The 22,406-nt window shown below is 51.3% G+C and overlaps 2 protein-coding genes across 4 annotated transcripts; one reads left to right on the top strand and one right to left on the bottom strand.

The window, feature by feature from the left end:
* Positions 1-204: 204 nt before the first annotated feature.
* Positions 205-5,142, bottom strand: YOD1 (YOD1 deubiquitinase). The gene is made up of 2 exons (XM_075722299.1): positions 4,935-5,142; positions 205-4,440 (listed from the first exon to the last, which is right to left on the bottom strand). Exons 1-2 carry the CDS (start codon positions 5,140-5,142, stop codon positions 3,734-3,736), a joined length of 915 nt encoding a protein of 304 aa, XP_075578414.1. The 3' UTR covers positions 205-3,733.
* Positions 5,143-6,203: 1,061 nt separating this feature from the next.
* Positions 6,204-19,551, top strand: PFKFB2 (6-phosphofructo-2-kinase/fructose-2,6-biphosphatase 2). 3 transcript variants are annotated; one of them, XM_075722246.1, is made up of 13 exons: positions 6,204-6,318; positions 6,432-6,528; positions 6,997-7,063; positions 7,217-7,291; positions 7,429-7,485; positions 7,960-8,084; positions 8,456-8,663; positions 8,866-9,012; positions 9,595-9,699; positions 10,346-10,475; positions 11,294-11,356; positions 12,327-12,400; positions 19,477-19,551. In XM_075722246.1, exons 1-13 carry the CDS (start codon positions 6,207-6,209, stop codon positions 19,498-19,500), a joined length of 1,284 nt encoding a protein of 427 aa, XP_075578361.1. In that variant the 5' UTR covers positions 6,204-6,206; the 3' UTR covers positions 19,501-19,551. The 3 variants fall into 3 exon arrangements, with proteins under 3 accessions (XP_075578361.1, XP_075578362.1, XP_075578363.1); XM_075722247.1 differs by lacking the exon at positions 11,294-11,356; XM_075722248.1 differs by lacking the exons at positions 6,204-6,318; positions 6,997-7,063; positions 7,217-7,291; positions 7,429-7,485 and having other exon boundaries at positions 6,509-6,528.
* Positions 19,552-22,406: the final 2,855 nt, after the last annotated feature.

The raw sequence follows: 22,406 nt of genomic DNA, 5'->3' as shown, positions 1-22,406 counted from the left end.
CTCGCCATGACTGGCTCTTAGAGTCAAGGAAAAAAGGGAACGAGGCAGAGGGAAAGCTAAAGCAAACTGCTCGGAGACTGCGTTGCGTAGATGTGAAGACCTAGAAAACGCAGTGGTGAACCAGCAAGTGGAGCACAAAACTGAAATTCAAGAACTGAGGCACAAACTACACTAAACAAGTATGCATGCATCAGTCATGTTTATTGGTGCATCACAATTTTGGCAATTCAGGGCACATGTTTAAGGAAATATGCTCTAGCAACGGATCTGTACTGATGATACACAAAACGGAACGCTACACCACCGAAGTACATTGGTAACCGAGACTTTTAGAAACCTTTGCTAATGCCACTCGTCTTACTGCGACGGGAACACGCACTGCCTACGTCGGTGAAAGCCCTTGCTCAACATCTGCTCAACATGTAAACTCGACAAGCTTTTAAAGTGCTGTTATAACCACGAGATGCGTTATCGTTCCATGCAATATAACGTTTGTGAAAGGCCACGTGATTAGAGTGCGTTAGGCTCTTCTTTAATTAAAGAAGGAATTTAGTGCTGGTGAAACGGCCAGGCTGGCACCAGGAAACCAGAATTCTTTATTTAATTCAAGATCCAGAACTGCATAGATTGGTAAAACAATACCAATAACCCAGCTTTTAGTAAGCACGCCTCCAAGGCAAAAAAATTTCGGTTTCCAGGGCCCATTTAGTTACTGACCTCTTTGCTGAAGCATTCAGCAAGGAAATGAGTGTTCATTTTAAATGGGAATAAGAGTAATGGTAAGACCATAAGCCCATATCTTACAGGCTTGCTGGACTGGTCTGGACAGGGGACGTCACTCCCTGCCAGTACCTGAGCCTACATCCCACACCACCTCTATTCTAAACCAGCCGTAACGAACGTCTTGCTGTATAGTTAAGAACAGTTCAGTGCAAATGTATTAGTGATGTTCAGAAGTTCATCCAACTCGTACCAGGATGCCATTTTTGTGATACTTCTGTAATGGTATTGTTAAGGGCAGGCAAATGCTGGTAAAAAGATATTTAAAAAACCACCCCAACATTTACAACACTTAGGAAAAAAGGGAGCTGTACTTTAAATGTATCCACATCTCACATGGCAAATAATGTAGATGATAGCTTCTGTTTGGAAGAGTTTAGGAGAATCACATAAGGTTTTCCACCTCACAGTCAATACCACAGGTTACTTGCTCTTCGAATGAGTTTGTCAGTGTGCAACAGTATCAACGCTTACAAAGATGAATTACAGCAGTTCAGTTGACATTTTTTAATGAAAGAGATTTTATTTTCTAGGCAACGAAAGAAAACATCCAGGCAGTGGTATTGACACGCTTCCCTCAAATGGAACGGATTCTCTGTTAGCAGATTCCCAATGCAAACATGATATAGGAAAGCTAAACACTCTGGATTAAATAAAGCTAATTTTAAAAATACTGCAACTGAGACATACCCAAAAAAAAGAAAAAAGTATTTTCACACACTTTCAGAAATCCATCCAGGATACAAAGCTAAAATCTAAGTGTTGCTCCCCAAAGTCAATGCATTTGCAAACATGGCAGAAAATAAATATATCTCTTCCACTTCTGTTTCAAAGACACCCAAAGACAGTCACCTCGTACACCTCTCTGAGGTAGCTATTGCGTCCACTTTGCAGATGGCAAATGGTGAGGATCAGCTCCTTGTCCAAGGCATCTCACCGCTTCAGTGTGAAAGCTGAGAATAGAACTTAGGATTGACAGTCTCTTGGTCTCATTCCTAGACAGTATTTCATCTCAAGTAGTTGTAACACAGTGTAATCTTGAAGTTCCTTTGAACTGTCCGGTGTTTCTTTAGGTTTATAAGCTTCTAGAGGGCTGGTTTGAATGTTGGGCTTTGTTTTGTTGGGGGTTTTTTTCCCTAATAATAGGCTAAAAGCAAAGTGGGGTTTAACACTGGAAGCTAAGTGGCTTTCTACAGGAAACTCCCAACAGCGCTAATGTGTGTTTTAATACTGAATTAAAAAGAAAGCTGGTCCGTAGTGCTCTTGGTGATTCTATTCTTTGTACTTAATTATTCATGCCTCAATACAGCAAAGCACTTGCGTAATTATGTTCTTTCTTCAGTAAGACCCTCCTGTATTTCAAGGTCCAACTGGGAGCCTCTGCTAACTTCAGTGAAACGTGCTTTTTAGAGAAAAGAAGTTTTTGCTGCACTGGTTTAGCCAGATGCCTTAACGAATGGAGGCCTTTAAAACTATGTCTTAGGTTCCACGTGGAAAGTGGGTTTATTTCTGCCTCAGTCCAAAGATGCACGTTCCTGCTCCCCATTTGTAAAAGTGCAAGGAAGGTAACTCAGAGTAACAGAAGAATAGCTGGCTAAGAATATTTTAAAATTCAATAAAACAAGTATGTGTTGCAGGCATTTCAAAGAAAAAAAAAAATCCCTTTCAGTAATATGCACCTTTACAGCACCTTTTAAAAGACCTCAAAAGCACCTACTGTTAAGCCTCACAACCCCGCTGTGAGGTAAGATATATTAAACCAATTTCAACTTCCCTGATTCTGAACAGTACGAGAAGTAGGGCAGTTTACGCAGCTTGTTTTGTTCTGAAAATTAAACTGCACCCTTCATTATCAGAATTAAAGTCTTGCTACTGAACAGTCATCGGTGACAAATCAAACACATTAAGGCAGAATGCAGATGAAGAAACTTCAAGCCTCCCTTCTGGGCTGGCACTCTCTCCTTCTAAAAAGGGCAAAACTTTTTACCGGCAAAGAGTGAGAACTATACCTTAAAGTGCTAATTCACAGTATTTGGAATCTGGTACAGCTTAGTAACACTGTGGCCGTGAGATCGGCGATACCCAAGTCAAGTCTGCTTAAATGTATTGTACGGATGCAAATTAAGTCACTTCCCTAACTACTACTATATTTCCCTCTTCCCAGAATTTCAGATACTATTATGAAGAAGAATCCAAAGTATTTCAAGAAACATGCCTATGTTCTGATGCAGTGTAAACACTGGGGGGGTTGATAGTTATTTTTCAAGCAACTAAAAGCTACCTACGGAGGATTAGTAAGTTTATTCGACACTTAACCATCTACTCATTAATTTAAAGAAGGCTATCTTAAAGCTTAGAGGCCATTTCTTTCTCTAAAGCCATGACTTCACACAAACAGTACAGTCTACTTCTGATGGTAACATAGTATAGGGCAGCTTTGGAGATACTCTTCCCATCAAAAATCGTGCACCACGTGAGCAGTTTCCCTTGCAAGAACTGCTTGTATGTGCAGAGTCTAATTCTTAGTATAAGTAATGCTGATATGTCTGTTTCCCAAACCCTTAGATTAATTTAATTACCCTGAAAACATAAGACAGAGAGATTAATTCAGCAACTTAGAGGCTAGATTTTACACTAGTGTTGAACAGGTCTGATTTTCTACGTCCACTCAGATCACATACACAAAGAGAAGATTATTTCAGAAATCAAATTTTAGCTGCCAGCGTATACCACCTGCCAAAGTACCATAAATCAGCATGCGAGAAGATACCTACTTCAAATCCCTTGGAAAAGTCACTAACCATAACAAACCTGTGCATCTTGGCCATCATTAAGTTAATATGCTTTTCAAGCTTCGTGAACGGAATTTTATGATTACATACAGCTTATCTGGAAATCCAGAATTTTATTCCGGATCGGTGAGGTAGTCGATGTAACCATCCTCATGCCGATGTCACACTTCTCCGAAGTTGGTGTGTCCAGTCTCCTTGGCGTGTTCTCTGGCTTCCACTTGTCCAGTTAGTCCTTTCTGACACACCATGCACCTCAGCGTAAAGCGATTCACATCGGTAAACTGCCTCTTCCGCCTGGCTTCATCTGCCAGCTCCAACGCTTGCGCAAGAACAACATCATCAGTTGTGGAGAAAATGGTCTGGGGAGGAACGTCCGAGTCGGGGATTTTACGCTCAAGTGGATCGTAATGAATCCCATCATAAATTAAAAGGACTCGCTTAGTGTAACCGGCATCTTCCCCAAAACGGTCGATCCTGACTGTCTGTGTGTCCACCACACAGATTTCGCACTGGTAAAATTTGGATAAAATGGACACTTCGATGGCTCCTCCCCAAGTCTCTTCTCTCCTGATCCAGTCACAATACTCCCTGTTAGTTTTCCCTAGAACTGCCTCACAGTAAGATTCAGGATCACTTGCTACTATCTGGGCTATAAGGCTGCGCATCTCTGGAGCGCAACCCGGGTCGTAAACGCCTCCCTCCACCACGTAGTACACGCTGGTGAAGAGGCAGGAGTTATCTGCCGGAACGACCCTCCTCGCAAGCACAGGCACGGCTTCCCTAACCGCGTTAGACATCGTTCTTTTTGCAACTACAGGCGAGTCGGTCTTGGGTTTGGACGTGTCCTCTTCGACTATTAGAGTATCACCTGTCAAACAGAAGGAGGAAGAACTTGAGACATACGCAGACAGGAATTAAAGGTGATGCTCCTAAACCAGAACAACGTGGTTGCGTTGTTGTTATTAAGGATCGCACTTGTTTTCCCTGGCAGCACGGTATCCTGATGGAAAACAGCCTCGGCCAAAACAGCCGGGAGCACTGCAACTCGCCGACCGAGTGTCCACGGTGGGCTCCGGCGTACTCACCTGGCGTGTCCCGGGTCCCCGGCCCCCGCCAGCCCCGAGCTTTTACCTCCGCACCCCCGGGACGCAGCAAAACCACCACCGGCGAGCAGGCGTCACTGCCGAGCCGGGTGTCGACAGCCGCCCCCGGGAGGAGGGCCCGGCCCGCCGGCCGGCTGATGAGGGGCGTGCTGGGCCGCAGCCGCCTTTAATTAAGGTAATTGCAGCCGGCGGGGCAGCAGAGGCCATAAAGCGCCGGTGCCCGCCCCGCGCAGGCCCAGGCCCCCCGCCCGGCCCTCACCCGAGTGGATGCCGAGGTCGCCGAGCCGCCGCTCGCCGTCGCTGAGGTCCAGGCTCCGCGGCGGGAAACCGAGAAGGAGGCGCTGGGCCGGGGCGGGGACGCCGGTGAGGGCGGCCAGGGCGGCCTGCATGTCGCGGAGGCGGGAGTGGGCGGTGAGGCCGGGCAGCGGGTGGGTGCCGCTCCGGGCCTTGCAGCGCAGCCGCAGCATCCTCGGCGGGGCCGCCGCCGCCGCCACCCCGCCGACCGGCCGCCGCTTCCGCCCCGCCGCCGCCGCCACTTCCGCTTCCGCCGCGCCGCTCCCGCCCACTCTCGCGAGACCTCGCGCTGCGCCCCATCATTGGCCGGGCTGCGGCCAATCACAGAGCCGCCGGTAGGGTCGGGGGGGGGAGACCGGAGCGCGCCGCGGCGGGCGCCGAGCTCATTTGCATAGCGGAGCGCGCCCGTGACGTAGCGCCGTTGCCCGGGGGCGCGATTTGCCTACGACCGGCGTGGGGTTTGCATACGATTTGCATGTGGCGCGGCGGCGCGGGGCCATGTCGGCGACAGCCCGGCACGGCGGCCCCCCGCGGGGCAGGGCCGGCGAGAAGAAGTGCTGTGAGTAACCGGGCCCGGGGCGCGCGTGTCCTGCATTACGAGGGGAAAAAAAAAAAAAAAAATATATATATATATATTTAGGGGCATACGTTGCTCGCGCCGTCCTTAAAACGCGTTTCATCCCGCGCGGGGCGCGCTCCCGCTGCCCGCGCCGCCGGTCCCCTTCCCGCGGGGCCGCCCCGCCGCCCCCCGCCCGGTTCGGTCGCTGCCGGGTGCCGCAGCCGCCGCGTCGCCGTGCTCCCCCCAGCCCTGCCCTGCCCTGCCCTCCCCGGGCGCCTCCCGAGCTCGCTGCGCCGGCTCGCCGGCAGAACGGGGCCGTTTTGTTAAGAACATCTGTCTTACGTCCGTGACAGCTCCTGCCCGGTCGGTAAATATTGGGCAGGCTAAAAAGCCGTGTATTGCAGGCTAAAAAGCCGGTGCGCCGTCGCTAACCCGCCTCATTAGCCAGCGCCCGGGAGACCGAGCGGTCCAGCCAACGCTCGCAGCGCTTAATTAGCCACGAGGACGCGACAGCGGGCCCGCTATGAGATGTACGGCGGCCGTCTGTCCGTCCGGGCGACGGGGCACCTCTGCATGGGGGCTGGCTTTGGGTTGGGGCTCGCTCCTTGCTCCTAGCCGCTCTGCTGATGCTCCCATTCTGTTTCTTTTTTTCCCTTTTTTGCAGCATGGGCTTCTTACATGACCAACTCCCCGACCCTGATCGTGATGATCGGTCTCCCTGCGCGCGGCAAGACCTACGTGTCCAAGAAGCTCACCCGCTACCTCAACTGGATCGGGGTGCCCACCAAAGGTGTGCGCGGGGGCCGGCGCGGCGCGGGGCCGGCTCTGCCCTTCGCCGCAAGCGCCGCGAGGTCGGTCTGCGGAAGGCCGTCAGTCTCACGCGCTCGTCTTTTGTGTGTGAAGTGTTTAATTTAGGAGTGTATCGCCGGGAAGCTGTGAAGTCTTACAAGTCCTATGATTTCTTCAGGCACGATAACAAAGAAGCCATGGAAATCCGCAAGTAAGTCGGCGTCAGGGGACTGACGGTCCGCGGCGGTCTGGTTAGTCTCAGGTGTGGGCAGCCTCTGCGTTTGAGGAGCGTAAAACACCATTTAATGCCCGCGAAACCGGGGGAGGAGGGAGATAGCGCAGCCCGTGCAGATGATCTCTTAAGGTCCCTTCCAACCCAAGGCATTCTATGATTCTATGATCCTGCCGGAGGGGCTGTGCGTGGGAGCTTTGGCGTTAACTTTGGCCTGGCGCAAAGAACGGGGGCTGCGAACGCCCGGCGGTGAATGAAATGTGGAGCAAGTTGTAGATACAGATGCCTTATGATCTCTGCAGAGCCTCCAGGGCTCTTGGGAAGATGCAGGGGTGGGTGCCCCATGGGCAGAGGGGGAAGGCGTTTAAATCTCTCCCCCGTGGCTCAGCGGCCTTGCCGTCTGAATTCTTCACGTCCGCTCTGAGAAGACCTATTTCTCTCTTGCAGACAGTGTGCCTTAGTGGCTCTAGAAGACGTGAAGGCTTATCTCTTGGAGGAGTGCGGGCAAATAGCTGTAAGACTTCTCTGGACTAAATATGGTTTTACATCTGGGTAGTTCAAAGCTGCCCAGGGCATTTGGGGACCTGACTGGAATCCCAAATGATTTGGGGCTGGTTTGAAAGTCTTAGATAAAATTGCTTATTGTTACTTACTCATTTTCTGGTAGGTGTTTGATGCGACCAACACAACTCGAGAAAGGCGGGACCTGATCTTAAATTTTGCTAAAGAAAACGCTTTCAAGGTAGCGCTCCTGTATTTAATTTGTAGTTGGAGTTGTTGCACCGAGGGGCGTTACTGCTCGCTTGGGCAGGAGCTCTCGAGCTTTGATTCAGGGTAGAGATCCTGACTCTGAAACATGCTTCCTTGCCTTCTTCGTAGGTGTTTTTTGTGGAGTCTGTCTGTGACGATCCAGAAGTCATTGCTGCCAATATCCTGGTGCGTGCCGCATTTTCCAGGCTCAGCTGCCAGTGCTTACCGTGGGAGCTCGGTACACGGTCACCAGCTATGATATCTGCAAATGCCTTGCTCTTACGTTTCACCTTGGAAATAAGCAGCTAAGGTTTGCAGGTTTCTAAAAGCTAGAGATGCAGCTGGTTATGTGAGAACGTGGAAATCAAATGAAGCTGCGAAATGTTTGACCTTGAAGCGTGTTTTCTTGTCAGGGGAAGGCGGGCAGCGAGTAGCTTGCAGGGAGAGCTAAAAGCGAGCCGGCTGCGTCTGTCGCGGGGCCAAGCGCTACAGCGCCTTCAGAGTCGCCCTTTGTTTCCTCTCCAGGAGCAGGTTTTTCCACGGGGCAGCGTTAAACAATGCTCATTTGTTTCAAAAGGGAAGAATAACGTTATTCAGCATTGCTTTTGCTCCCTGTCGGGTTTGCTTAACTCTCACAAAGCGTCGCTGTCTGTTGATCAGGAGGTGAAAGTTTCCAGCCCCGACTACCCGGAGAGAAACAGGGAGAACGTGATGGATGATTTCCTGAAGAGGATTGAGTGCTACAAGGTCACTTACCAGCCTCTTGATCCTGACGCGTATGACAAGTAAGCAAAGCCCTGGGGTGCATTTTGTCCTTGCACACATGAGCTGCTTTGCTTTGTCGCTGCTGTTCTCTGGCTCAGGATGCTGCAACGCGTCTGCTGCAGCCTCTGCTCCCCCAAAGCGCAGTTGCTCGTGTGAAGGCGATATCCTCGGGTCCCAAGTGGTTTGAAAGGATTTTTCTCTAGTGTACTGCAGCGTAATGCCGCTCCTTGTTTAAGCACGGCAGTTCAGTGTCTCCTCTGCCTGCTGGAGCGACCCAGTGGTAGTGCTGATGCCTTTACTAGAGGTCAAATAGCTAGATTACACCCGCAGATGCACGTGCTTCATTTTTAAAACCAGTCGTGTGGGTGTTCTTATTTTATGTTGACTCCAGAGATCTTTCCTTCATTAAAGTGATCAATGTGGGACAGCGGTTCCTAGTAAACAGAGTCCAAGATTACATCCAGAGTAAAATCGTCTATTACCTAATGAACATTCATGTCCAGCCGCGTACCATCTACCTTTGCCGACATGGTGAGAGTGAATATAATCTTGTTGGCAAGATTGGTGGGGATTCTGGTCTGTCACCACGCGGGAAGCAGGTATGTGTTTGGCAGCACCCGGCTTGCTGTTATTTGTAAAGTGTTGTGTGACCAGGGTCAGAGCCGGGCTCTGCATCCGACCCCTGCGAGGGGCAGCCCCGCAGCTGGACCTTGCCGTGACAGCCACAGCCCTTGAAATGATGCTTTGACCGGCGGCGGCAGCTCCTGCTCCCTCCTCACCTCCCCTGGCTTTTTTTTCCAGTTTGCTCAGGCGCTGAAGAAGTTCATCGAGGAGCAGGAAATTGTTGATCTGAAGGTGTGGACGAGCCAGCTGAAAAGGACGATCCAGACGGCCGAGTCCCTGGGGGTCACGTACGAGCAGTGGAAGATTCTCAATGAGATCGATGCCGTGAGTGAGATGCCAGTTGAAGCCTTTAGCTTTTCTGGATGGAAAATAATGTTTAAAAATAAATTCATCAGATAAACTTGACTATTTCCCATCCGTTTATAACCATGTCCACGTATAATGTACTCCGGCCATCTTCATGAGGTTTAGGGTGGTTTGGTACAGGGCTGACAACGCCTGGAGCTGCTGGACCTTGCTGTGAACGTATCCAGCTGGTGTTGAGAAAGAAAATAATGCTGCACATGCCAGGCGTTTGTCACCCCGGCTGTAACACCATCCTGGGTGGACAAAGGTTACTGCTCCCGCTCTGATTCTTTCGGGCAGAAGAAATTGTTGGGTTGTTGCTGTGGCAATGAACGCTCGTTTTCATCCCTGGCAAACCAGGGTTTTGAAATAAAGCCAAAAGCCCATCCTTTGCAAACCACCCTGGGCGTGCAGTGCACAGACGCTGGGGGTGTGGCTGTGTCAGTTATCACACCTAAAATTTCCGTCACGCAGAGGGATTGCTGATCTCGGCCGCTTCCTCTTTCTGCATTCTTGTACCTCTGTTGAAAAGTGTGTTGTAACAAGTTCTTCTTCCCTCAGGGGGTATGTGAAGAAATGACCTATGCAGAAATTGAAGCCAAGTATCCAGATGAGTTTGCCTTGAGGGATCAAGAGAAATACCTGTATCGCTATCCTGGAGGCGAGGTGAAGACCCTTAAGAAATATCAATAAGATACAGTATACCTAAACCAAACACATATGTGTGGAATTGGAAGGTTTTACTTAATTTTAACTTTTTCTGCCAATATTAGTATGAGAAACTGAAAACGTTAGGATCCCCAGCTCTCTTTTAGAGGAAAAGTTGATTGATTTCCTTTATTGTGGTGTGCAAACGATGCCTTTCGGTCGTATTAATCGGGCCACTCGCCGAGTCCCTTGACGCTCCCCTCGCCACAGAGGGCTTTCTGCATCGTCCTCGTTTGGCCGAGGCCTGAACTGTCACTGGGAAGAACATCCTGGAAAGAAAATGACTGTGGGTGTGGTGTGGCGTAATTTCTGGTTTTACTTCACAACCTTGTTGAAATGTATAATTTACTATTTTATTTGTTTTTCTTACTGCGCTCATTAAGAGTTACCAGTTATCTGAATCCTCCTGTAATCTGAGGGTTGTTGACATTAAACTCCACCTTCTGCTGTTTGTTTTTCCCCCTGTATTTACTGGATCATCCGTAACTTCTGCATTTTGTATTTTAACTGATATTTTCCTGAATGTGAAGCTGTGCTAATTGCTACTTCTGCTTTAGGCCACTGTTTACAAAACCCCTTGAAAAATTTCTGGTTTGTTTTTCAGTCCTACCAGGACTTGGTCCAGCGCCTCGAGCCAGTAATTATGGAGCTAGAACGGCAAGGCAACGTCCTCGTTATCTCCCACCAGGCGGTTATGAGGTGCCTGTTGGCTTATTTTCTTGACAAGAGTGCAGGTACAAAAATAAACGTATGATGTTAGGGGCTGGCTTCTCTTGCTGCTTCCTTTACGGAGCTTTTGGGAGGGTGGCTTGTAATTGCTGTTTTGATTTTTCACAAGGGAAGAGCTGCTTAAAAAAGAAAAAAGGAAAACATTTCTGAAACGCTTTAACCATTGCATTTCAGCGGCGCACGGAGCTCAGCGAGAAGCTCTCTTTGGGAGAAGTGCTGGTGCGTGCGCTGCTGGCTTTCCGCTCAGCCCTTGTTGCTGGAGCTGTTTCCACCAGCAGCATTTACATAATCCCTAGGGGATTATTTTTAACGTAAAGAAAGTTTTCCGACGCATCAGTAGCCTGCGGAGGGTCGGCAGTAGCGCCGCATCCCGGCGAAACGCTGATCCCTTGCATGGCGTGCTGGCCTGGAAGCTCGTTCCGGTCTGCTGCGAGCTCCTTATGAAACTCCAGTGGGCGGTACTGGAGTTTAGTAAAGCTTCTAATCGAGTTAATAAACTTTTAAATAAAACTGCCATGGGTCCGCGGCGGCTGTCGCTGCAGCGCTTTCCCCGCCGCGTGCTGCTGGAGAGGTTTCCTCCGGCCGGCCCCGTGCGTTGGACGTGGTGGGGACGGTCCCGTCCCGTCCCGCTGCTCCAGGGCTGGGCAGGGCGGGCGAGGGGCCGGGGGGCTGCGGCTCCGCCTGCGCGGCACGAGGCGCTTGTGCGGTAGCGTCCGGCGTCTGCCGGCTGACAGCTCCCGCCCGAAGCCCGGGGAGGGGGCGGCTGGCGCGGGCAGCCCCGGCGCGGCCGTCGAGCCCCCCGTAACGCCTGCCTCTGTCCTAGACGAGCTGCCCTACCTGCGCTGCCCCCTCCACACCATTCTCAAGCTCACGCCCGTTGCGTACGGTAAATATTGTCTTTTTTTTTTTTTCTGGTTTGTGTGTGTGCGTGCAAATCCGATGGGCAGGTTTGCGTCCGTGTGCGGCAGCAGCCGGACTCGCTGTAAATGCGTCTGGTAATATTTAGAATCATCGAATCGTTTAGGTTGGAAAAGACCTTTCAGATCATCCAGTCCAACCATTACCATCCCTGGAAGCGTTCAAAAAACGGGCAGAGGTGGCACGTGGGGACATGGTTCAGTCTGGTCTACCCTTGACTGGCTTAGAGTAGACTTGGTAGTGTAGGTTACTGGTTGGACTGGGTGATCTTAAAGGGCTTTTCCAACCTAAACGATTCTATGATTAACCTTACACCACCAAGTCCACCACTAAACCAATTAAGGGTAGAAGAATAATTAATTTCATGTTTCCTGGCTTGGTGGCTGGATTATTTTTAAATGAAAGTAAAACTAGGAATCGTTAAGGTTGGGAAGGAGCTCCAAGACCATCAGCCCAACCATCACCCCAGCACCCCCATGCCCACTAAACCACGTCCATTTTTACCATATAAATGGTTCTGGAGAGGGCAGGGGAGATGTGCGGGTGTTCTCCCATAGCCTCTCTTAACCAAGTGAGAGCTCTCTGTGGATTTCACCTGCTGATGGAGGCTGTTCGTGCCTCCCAGCGCGGATTCGGCTCTGGGGTGCAGTGAGTTAGAAATGGCTTTTCTGGATAGACCTGTAGTTCGCATAACGCAGGGCAGTGCAGGTCAAAGCCAGAAAGCAGCTAAAGTGTAAAATTCTGTTAATAGGGTGAACTGTTCGTGTACGAGCTGTTTTATTTAAAAAAAAACCAAAAAACCAAACAAAAAAAACCCCCACCAAATTTATTCCTGCTCACTTTCCATGCTGTTCTCAATATTTAAAAAAAAAAAAAAAAAATTGGTTATTAAATAAATTACCTTTTCTCATATAAACTTCTCTCTCTTTTCGGTAAAGGTTGTAAAGTGGAGACGATTACCCTGAACGTGGAAGCAGTGAACACGCACCGCGACAAACCCTCTCTGAACGCAGTAAGTCCTGCGGCACAGCTCTGGCTTTTTCCCTTTTCAACGTGAAGTACCTAAACCGAAACACTCTGAAATACCGCTAGAAACGGCCGATTGCTTTCAGTCACCAGAAAGACTTGCTTCGGAAATAATCCCCAAAAGCAGAATTAATTGTAGGCTGAATTAACTTGTTTCCCAGGCCAGGGGGAGATGTTTTTCAGAGCTGTTGTGGGAAGCAGAACGGGCAAATTTAGGGGACGCGTTTTAAATTGCAGGTCTCGTTTTCAGCGAAGTATTTGTTGTTGACGCTCCTTTGCATTAGTTGCGATAATTTCGAAAAGACTTGCCGCATTGTTCAAAGTGAATTTTTCTCATTGTCTTGCTGAGCCTTGTCTTTCTGAAGCTGCTGCGGGCGCTGGGGCGGGTTCCCGGCGGCTCTGGGCAGCGTTTGCAGCCCCGGGGGCCCGGGCTGGCTGCCCTGTGCCGGTGCCTGGGAGGAGCGGAGCTTCGCCCCTTGTCTCCACAGATTTCCTGTGCGTTTTACAAGTATTTGGTGCAAGACAGGACCGTGGTGTTCCTAAACTTTGTATATATCAGAGCAGACGGGGACGGGTCCAATTTACCTCCCTTGCCCTGGGCATCTTCTTAGAGGAGCAGTGGAAACGCTTCAGCCTTTGGCTAGCTTTATTTATGAAATCCTGTCTCTCCCATGACTTGGGTAGCCGGCCGTCCACCTTGCTCAGCAAAGCACATAACTGCGTGCTAAATCCGTGGAAGTCGCTGCTATTGCAGGTGCTAGCTTTTGCAAGCGCTGTTTTGCAGGGGGGCGGATCTGTCGGGGAACGCCGCGTGGCGATGGCCTGCAATTAGCTCCCCCAATTAAAGAGCACAAACCAACGCTCCGCTTTCCTAGCTCGTGGCAAATCGAAGCGCATCGCGGGGTTTCTTTTTTTCGGTACATTTAGGCTTTTAGCTGCCTCTTGTCATTTTATTTTATAGTTGGCCGATTGCCTGGGATACGGTTATTTTTGTGTCCCAGCGTCAAGGCGTCCCTGTGCCGAGGGACCATGAACAAGGGGTGGAGAAACTAGGAACCTGCATCTGTGGCAGGAGGGTTTGCACAGCTAAATCGGCAAAATGCTAAACTGAGGATATTCAGCAAGATTTTTGTGGCTGGTCTCATTCTGGTGGTTTCCAGTTGGGCATTTATGGCTTTGCGACTTCCGTGCGATGCCTGCGCTGAAATCGTTGCTGCCCACTCCGAGAAGTCGGAAGCTGTTTCTGTTCTTTGCTTTGCTTGGGCAACGCAGCTGTTTTGGGGGAGAAGAAACACAAAGAAGGGAGAGTTTTCCATTCGACTTGGGTTTTTTTTCCCCCCCCTAAATTGATTGCGGGGAGAAAAAAAAGAAAATAAACAACAAACTCAAACAAACAAAGCCACCTAAGCAAAAAAATCCCAAAGGGAAGCAAAACTGCTAAAAAAGCAGACTTTTTCAGTGGACTCTGAACCAGCTTAACCGACAGAGCGGGTCGTATCCCACCGCTGGTGCTCAGCACGGAGCGGTCGCGCCGGCGCAGACCGACGCGGGGTTCGCCGAGCCGCAGCCCCGGCTGCCGGGAGCTTGGGGGTGCCTGCGGGTGGGGATGCCGGCGGTGTGTGCTGGTGTGCAACGTGGTCTTAAACTGTGGTTCCCCTTTTCATTCCTTGCGATACCCTCCGTCTGGGATCAGAGCAGCCAAACCCCCGTAAGGATGAGAAGAAACAGCTTTACGCCGCGGGCCAGCGCGGACACGGTAAAGCGCCCACGACATTACAGCGTTGGGAGCAAACCTCTCGACCTGCTGGGGCCTTTCCCGTCCCTGGAAGCTCGAGATGGGGCCGACCGGCCGCAGCTGCAAGTCGGTGTCCAGGTGGTACCTTCCCTACGCTCCCCCTCCCCACCATCACCCGCGGCTGTCGGTGGTCCTCTCTGAAATACAGACCCTTCCCAGGGTCTGTCACCATCTCTGTGCCCACATGAAAATCATTCTGGATTAGGCTGCCTTAAAAAACAAAACAAAAGAAGAAGAAGGGAAAAAAAAAACCCACCCCACAAAAAACCTCCCCAAACCCCAGCATCTGCCCCATTCAGCTAGAACTGTGGTGCCAGAGGCTTTCCAAAATCAGGCTCCATGCAGGCGAGTTTCCATCGGTACAAGAGGATTTTGGTAGGGTGGTTAATTCTGGCTACTGTCTTGCTTTCCAGCAAAAAAAGTGATTGGAAAGAGTTACAAACACCCTCTTTGTCCTAATTTGGTACTGCAGCCAAGTGTGGCTCTAGCCCCAGAGCGACTGGCTAGGAAATCTTTGCGTCCGTGACTTTATGGGTGCCCATTTCCCTGCAGATCCCGACAGCAGCAGCTGCTTGAGCAAAGTTTGGGCTCTTTGGGTGCCCAAATTAAAGCAGCTTGGGGTTTGGTGCTTGGCGTTTCTTTTAGCTTAGAAGCCCCATAGGTCCTCATCAGTGTTGGATGCGAAGCCCCGTTTGTTTCTTTGCTCATTTAAAATTGTTTCTCTGCTAAATTAGGAGTTTTTCTGTGCCTGGGAGACTGCAGGCAGCGGGGCTGCATGCTGCTGCCCGTCAGACCAGGCGGAGAGGAGGTGTGTGGTGGGCTTCGGGGAGGTCTTGGCTGGGCTCCTCGTGCAGAGACAGCTGTCGTTACCAAAGCTGTTTGAAAATAAAATAGTCTTGGATACTTCAGAGGTTACTGCTTTCCAAGGTACTCAGTGAGCCCAGCTTCTTGTTCTCCTCCTCCCCGTTAGCAGAGTAAGTGGCCAGAGCGTAAAAGAAGGGCGGTGCAGCACGGGTGAGCGTCGCGGGTGTTTTCATAGAATCATAGAATCGTTTGGGTTGGAAAAGCCCTTTAAGATCATCCAGTCCAACCATTAACCTGCACTGCCAAGCCCACACTAAACCAGTCAAGGGTAGACTGGACTGAACCATGTCCCCAAGTGCCACCTCTGCCCGTTTTTTGAACGCTTCCAGGGATGGGGACTCCCCCACCTCTCTGGGCAGCCTGTTCCAATTCTTGACCACCCTTTCCGTGAAGGAATTTTTCCTAATATCCAACCTAAACCTACTCGGTGAAGAGCATGAGGCTTAGGCATCCCCAAAATCCCGGGGCTCCGGTGGGAACTGAACCAGCCAGGGCTTTGCATTGGGGCGGGTTTGGCCCACAGCAGTTCTGCAAGAAGAGTCTCAGCTGGGGAGGACCCTGACTGCCCGAGGTCTTAATTTGGGGGTGTCTCCAGCTGGGCAGCTCCGGGATGGGGATCCCCCCCCGACCGCTCCCTCTTTGCAGTTGTGCCCTTCATAATGGTAACGTCGAAGCGCTGGCAGCTCTGGGGTGAAGGAGCATTTGGAAGCCCTGGTTCTGGGCGGTGCGGGCGGTAGGGAGCCGTGCTGCCCCGAGTCCCCTCGCCCGAACGGAGCCCTTGCGATGAGCAGCAGTGGAGGAGGCGGCCGGGCGCTGCAGCACGCGGTGTCCGTGCCTCGTACCGGCTCCTGCTGTGGTAGAAACCTGCCCCGAGCTCCCTAACATGAAACCTGCCGGGTTTCACTTCTTTCCTCGTTCGCTTTGCTGCTTTTGCTATTCTTTTTAACTCTCCTTTAAAATGCACTATGAGCTATCCTGTGCTGTTTCTTTTTCCTTTGCAGCCTCAAGGGGGAAATGCTTGCCTGTGAGTACCACTGAAAGCAGCTTGTATGTACTCTCTTTTGGTTTAGTAAGTGGGACTGCTCTTGATTTAATGTTGCATGGAAACTACTTTGGGGAAAGACGAACGCATGGAGCAGAAGGAAGTCTTTTGCTGTAGAATAACCTGTCATTAAGGGGTCCTCAGTGGGGGAGGAGTATGTTACCAGGCTGTGCCCGCTGATCCAGGGGCTCTGGCTGGACTTACTGGGGCACCGTGCTTGTGCTGGCTGCCCGCAGAAGCGCGTTTCGCCCTGAGCTTGCTCTGTCCTGGACCGGGATGTGGGAGTGCTCTGTGCTGGCGCTGCTGGGCTGAGCCGTGTAGCTTGTGCGGAGCAGCTCCCACGGAGGTCTCCTCTCCGCCCGGGACGGGGTGCGGTGACGATACTTACTGCAGGGATTTTTCAGGAGTTATTGGATCACAGCCTGGATGGGAGTGGAGCTGCTCAGCCCCAGCTCCCCGTGGCTCAAGGGAGCTGGGTGGGCTTAGCGCATGCTTGGAAAGCAGCCGGGTGGATGAACCTGTCCGTGTTGGTGGCGGTTGTCACCGAGCGCTCACCGTCACGACCCCTTGGAGGCATCTTGGAATGGGGGCGAAGGGAGCGGGACTGTCTTTCTCCCACCCTAAGGGGAGAACGTGTCCTTGTCTGTCCCCCCTCTCCAGGGAGCCAGCAGCCAGCAGCACCCGCGAGACCTTGGCTTCCCTCTCGGCCTCCGAGTAAGGGGCTTGGATGAGACCTCGGCTGCCGCCCCGCGCAGAAAGGCCGGAGCTGCCCTCGCTTCACCGTGCTCCCGCCGGCCCCAGGCCCGGCCCCGCGCCCCTGCTCTGCTGGTGGCTGTGGCAGAGCCGGCTGCAACTCCTCGCTTGGCTTATCGGGTGTTTCGCCTCGTGCAGTACATGCAGCGCCGGCGGTTTTTGTCTTGTAAAAGTTTTCTGCAATTTAGATGCTCTGTCTGGGGGCCCGGCTGTATTGCACAGCAGGTCCCTGCATGGAGCCACTCCTGGCAGCGTGCAGCTCCTGCAGCACCCGTGCTGCATCCTCCGCGCGGTGCCGTGCTCGTCCCCGCGCGCAGGGGTGACCCCCAGCACCCGGCTGCTTCCACCCGGTTTTGGGAGCGCGGTGGCCTCCCCCTGCGGGAGCAGCGGGGTGCTGGGGAGCACCCAAGGGCGGCGGTGCCTAAGGGTGGGCTCAGAGGTGGCACAAGCTGTGTCCTCGGAGGCTGCGGTCGCTGCGCGCGGGCTGCCGGGGTCGTTGCTGACCTGCTCTGGCGCTCAGCAAAGCTCTGCTCCCTCCTTGCCTCTGCCCTGGGGCTTTGGGCAAATCCTGTCGCGCCGGGGGCTCTGGCGTCAAAGGGAGAGCCGGGTTCAGCGCAAAGGAAGTAGAGCGGTGGCTGGTTCAGCTTCCAGATGTGGACAGAGAGGATGCAGGTTTGGGTGGGGAGCTGGCTCCCGTCTCGCTGCGGCGGGGCGGTCCCCGCAGCGGCGGGGCGCAGCTCGCGCCGCCGTGGGATGCGGGTTATCCCAGGTGAGGCGGGCGCAGCTCCCGCCTCTGCCCCGGGAGCGTTCCTCCAGGCCTCAGAAACTCCTGCTTGAATGTATGTGGCGATTCGGATGTGCAGCTTTTTACTTTAATTGCACTTTGTCCTTGAAATGAAGCTCTTCCAACAATTTTCGCGGTGAAACTGCCCTGTCTTTCTACATCGCCAGTATTTACGCACATTTCATAGGATACAAAGATACGGGGTTGATCCTGAAGTTACGTGCCTCTGTCTCCTATTCTCCAGTTTGTGATAGCATTTTTAATAATGCAGCGGAGTTTTCTTACTGACAAAGCGGCGTGACTGTCGTGCCAAAGCTGCAGAAGCGCACAAAGCGTCGAGCTGGGCCGTTGCTGTAGTGCGTCTCCCCCTCGGGACGGCCGCGAGCGGTGCAGAAGGGGCGCGTCCCTCCTCAAGTTGCCCGTCTCCGTGGGTTTCAGAGGCTTTTGTGTTGAAGGTGAGGGGACAAGGAGAAGGAACCTGAGCTGGGGGAGGTTGTGACACGTCTGATAAATCATTGTTCCTGTACTTAGTGATATTAGTTTAGAATCAAGTCAGAGGGAAATTATCCACAGGCTAAACATCAAAGCCTTGCCCCTTTGGATTTGCTTTTACTCTGAGCTGAAAGGAGCTGGGTGTTTTAGAAAATGCGTGCATATGCCAGCTTTGCAAAATTACTTTTCTAACGCTGTGCTTCAAGTGTTTCTTACTCCCCTCTGTTTAAATGAATAACGCGGGCTTCCTAGGAGGGTTTGCAGATAAATGAAGGGAACTTGGTCCAACTTCCTTGATTCCAGTACAAACCTTCTTCCTTCCTAGTGCCGGTGTTTTGCTTGACAAAGTAGCATGTGAGCGGCTATTCTGGATTACCTCTGTCCGATGATGGTTACTTTTTAAGTACCACTGTCTGTCGGGAAAACGGTTTAGATTTTTTTTTAAAACTACAAATGGAAAGTATGGAGGGCTTGGATTTCCTGACTCTTGGATTTTAAGCGTTGATGCCAATGTTAATTGTCAGTAGACTGTCTCGATAGCTATGCCTTTTTTTTTTTATTGCAAAACAGTGCTGGTTAGGTAACAAGACAAATTGCACGTATCGATTTACACATCGGTTTGCCGTCTCCAAAAGTGCCGCAGCTGAGCAGAGCGGGCACTAAACACCGCGCGACACGGAGCCCTTCCAAGCATTTTCTGTGCTCCGAGACATTGCATGAACAGCAGCTGTAGGAAACCCCGGCTGTCGGATTTTAACTTGTGTGATTGTGCATTGGTAAATACATAACTCACTTGTGCTCACCTGCGCGTGTTCCTGTCATCTGTCCCACCCTTGGTGAGGCAATGGAAGGTGTTTTATCAAAACTATAAGTATTTATTGTGGTTAATGTGCAAAATGATTACTGTAACGTCTCTTACGTTTGTCCTGGAAGTGTACTTTCCTATGCTGAAGATAAATAAAAGCGAGTAACCCCGAGTAACCAGCCTGCTTTGTTACTGCCTGCCGTCCTGCGCGATGCTCCAGTAACGCTGAGCGTGCGCGGTCTCGGGCTGACTGGGAGACGCTTCGTGCGGAGCTTTGCAAGAGGTTAAAGGATGAGGCGAAACGCGAAGCAGCTCGTTATTTGCTCAGGGAGGAGTAAATAAGAAAATCCTCAGATGGTTACTGTCACACAGACCAACTCTGTGGAGCTGGCTGTATCCTCCTGCCGCTGGCTGCTGCACAGCGTCCGTCTGTCCGTCCGGCACTGAGCTGAGCTCTGCTGTCCCCTGCTTTACCATCTCCTGGCTTACCCTTGTTGTAACCTGTACCATTTATCTCTTATTTGTAGAGGATGGCCGGGTTAACGGTGTAGAGGTTTGTGCTCTCATCTCGAATTCGGCTGGGATTTCCGTGGCCGGGAAGAGCCCTGCGGATGGGACTCGCGCAGCCCCGGAGCACAGTGAGCCGCACGCCGCTTCGGCCAGTACTCTCCTCTGAAATGTGTTTTTAGCGTCTGTCTGTCTTTCCTTTCTCGATGCTGAAATGTCTGTTAATGAGATTGGAGAAAATTTATTACGGAGATTTTTCAGCCTGCTTTTAACACGTGTGAGCTAAAGCTTTCTGAGGCGTTAAAATAGCGTTCTGCGTCTTTCCTCCTGGTTAGATGGCAAAATTAACCACAGTGTATGCAAGGACAAAATGGTCATATCCGTACTCGCTGGAGCAGCTTTTCTTTGGAAGACACGTTATCAGACCAAATCCCCAAGTTTTTATTTAACTGTTACCATTTCCAAGTTCAAATGCAGTTTTTGTGTTATTTAACCGTCGAAAGAGCTCCAGGTATCATTTGACTTTGCTTTCCTGACTTTGATTTGAATCCCCCGAGCTGAGCTGTTCCTTTGCTCTGGGAAGGCGTTTGCACATGGTATAACACAGGGCGCTCGCCAGCTCAGCAAATCCTGCGGGACGTCTCCTGTGAGGGGCAGAAGGGAAGGGAATAAAAGCTCCTGTGCTGGGAACAGCGTAGCTACCAGTGCTGTTAGTCTGAACTGAAGTCCTGCTTTAGCTTTGCACCCTGATCTAAGCCTCATCCTCTCACTGATTTTTTTTCTTTTTCTTTTTCTTTTTTTTTTTCCCCCGGGTTTTATGGATGCTTTTCTCTATTACAACAGGAAAAATCAGAGCACCGCTTCGCTCGGTGTGCGGGAACAGCGGGGCCGCGTGTGCAGGATTTGCAAGAAGCATATGGGTCTTACCAGTTGTCTTCTTAATGTACCAAATTTTAGGCCCACAAGAAGTTTTTAAACTTGCCTATTAGTAAGCTGTGAATGTTACAGAAACAATGCTGCCTTTGATAGAGTTTAAGCTGCTTTAGTATTTAGTGCAATAGACACTGGAACTCCCCTGTGGCGCAGCGCCTGGGGTGGCTGCGCGTTACTTAAATCCCCGCCGAAACCCCAAACTTCCAGTTTTGTCCCACGAGTCTTGACTTGTGTTTTGCCAAACTCCATTTTACCCCGCTCCTCCTGCCCTTTGCACTAAGGGCAGAATCCTCAGGTTGGGTGCAGAAAGGAGCATTTGGGTGCGAAGCAGGAGGCTGTTCTGGACCCGCTGTTTCCAGTGACTCCAGGATTTATATGCGCAACTTCTGGGACCCAGGTTGCTTATTTTAAATGTGTAAATAAATGTTGGCCGTGCCCATGGTAGGGATCTGTGCTTGAGAAACATCAGTGCCCTGGCTGCGGAGGAGCTTGGCAGCCCCAAAGCCTGAGGCTTACCTGGGGATTTTGGGCTCAAACCCAGTTGTTTTAAACACTCCCAGAGCTTTAATTTGATAAAGCTGAGATGGAGACGTCCGTGGCAAAGACCCAGGCTCTAATCCTAAGCCTTTAGGATTTATGCGGAGCAGAAGGGTGTGTTGATCTAAAGCAATTGCGCCACGGAGGGAGGAAATTCAGTGGGTGAGAAACTGAGTTTTATTAGTTTTGTTCCTCGGGCTGTTCCCACCGGGGCGCAGGTTTGCTGCAGCCTTCTGCAAGAGCAGCGCTGTCTTTTCTTTGGTTTTAAATGTTACAGTGCTTCGAAATAAGCCAGGAAAAAAAATGTCAAAGGAAGCAATTTCTAGCCTGTTGCATGGTAATACTCGCTGTCACTCTCCAGTAATGCTCTAAACGCACAAACCTGCACCACGTTGGGCTGGCTGCTGCTGAGAGACCTCCTGCTCCGCAGGGAAAAAGGAGTAGAAACGTACTGTAGGATGTTTACACACACTATGCTGTAATTACTTGCTAAGGAGTTAATTATATTTGTGTCATTGGGTAGTTGATGGTTGTAAGGAGGCAAAATATGTATTTTTACCTGCTGGGATTCGTGAATGTAGCTGCTAATGTGTTGGCGGTCATAATTTTTTAATCACTGCTAAAAATCAGGTCTGCAGTTTTGGATCGCTTTGGTTCCTTACTCCTATTGAGCGGGCCCTTGCTTTGGCCGTGGTCTGCTGGGTCGTGGGATGGAGCCTCTCAGCCACCCCCGCAGGCGGCAGTTAGTTAAAGCCTAACTATCGCCTTTTCCTCCTGCATTTTAACCTTCAAAAGGTGTAAATACATGTGTCTAGAGCGGAGCAGCAGCAGACTTGCGATCGTCAAGGTCGCTGTGCGGGTGGATCGCACCTGGCGTGGCAGGTCCTGGGGTCCTGCCGAGCCCCGAGCTCTCGGGGGTGGCCGGGCTGGGGCGATGCCAGCGAGCCCACGCGTCTCCCCAGCCCCAAGCAGGCTGGCACGGCCCCGTGCCAGGTATTTCCTTGAAATCACCTGATTTTCTTGGCACCCTGCGTGCAAATACCCCAGAATAAACAACAGTTGCACAATGTACCTCAGCTGAGGGTTAGCAGTGGCTTGTGCTGTCAGTCGGACGGAGCCGCCGTCTTAGGCTGGGCAGGCGGAGGTGGTGAACGTGGAGGTGTGGAAGTGGGCTTGGTGCCTTCGTGAGCATCGCACCACGAATGGGGGTTTTTCTGTATTTCCCTGATTTTCTCTCCGTTTCTATCAGCAGAGGTGGTGGTGGCTGCTGGCCCCTGCAGTGAGCAGTGGCCGGGCCACCCGCGGGACCTGCGTCGCTGCTCCGGAGCCACCGTCCAGGGGCTGGCTGCCCCATCAGCGTTCCGGGTCGTTTTAGAGAAAAACGATCACTCGGGCAAAATCTGTTCCATCTCTGCTGCCAGCGACGGAGAAAATTGGAAAGTGAGGAAAAAGGCTTAAAACCGTAGGCTGGGTGGTTGAG

The sequence above is a fragment of the Pelecanus crispus genome, chromosome 17 (assembly GCF_030463565.1).
Source record: "Pelecanus crispus isolate bPelCri1 chromosome 17, bPelCri1.pri, whole genome shotgun sequence".
Classification (NCBI taxonomy): domain Eukaryota; kingdom Metazoa; phylum Chordata; class Aves; order Pelecaniformes; family Pelecanidae; genus Pelecanus; species Pelecanus crispus.
Note: the sequence above shows the minus strand (reverse complement) of the source record. Positions and strands in the feature narration are given on the sequence as shown.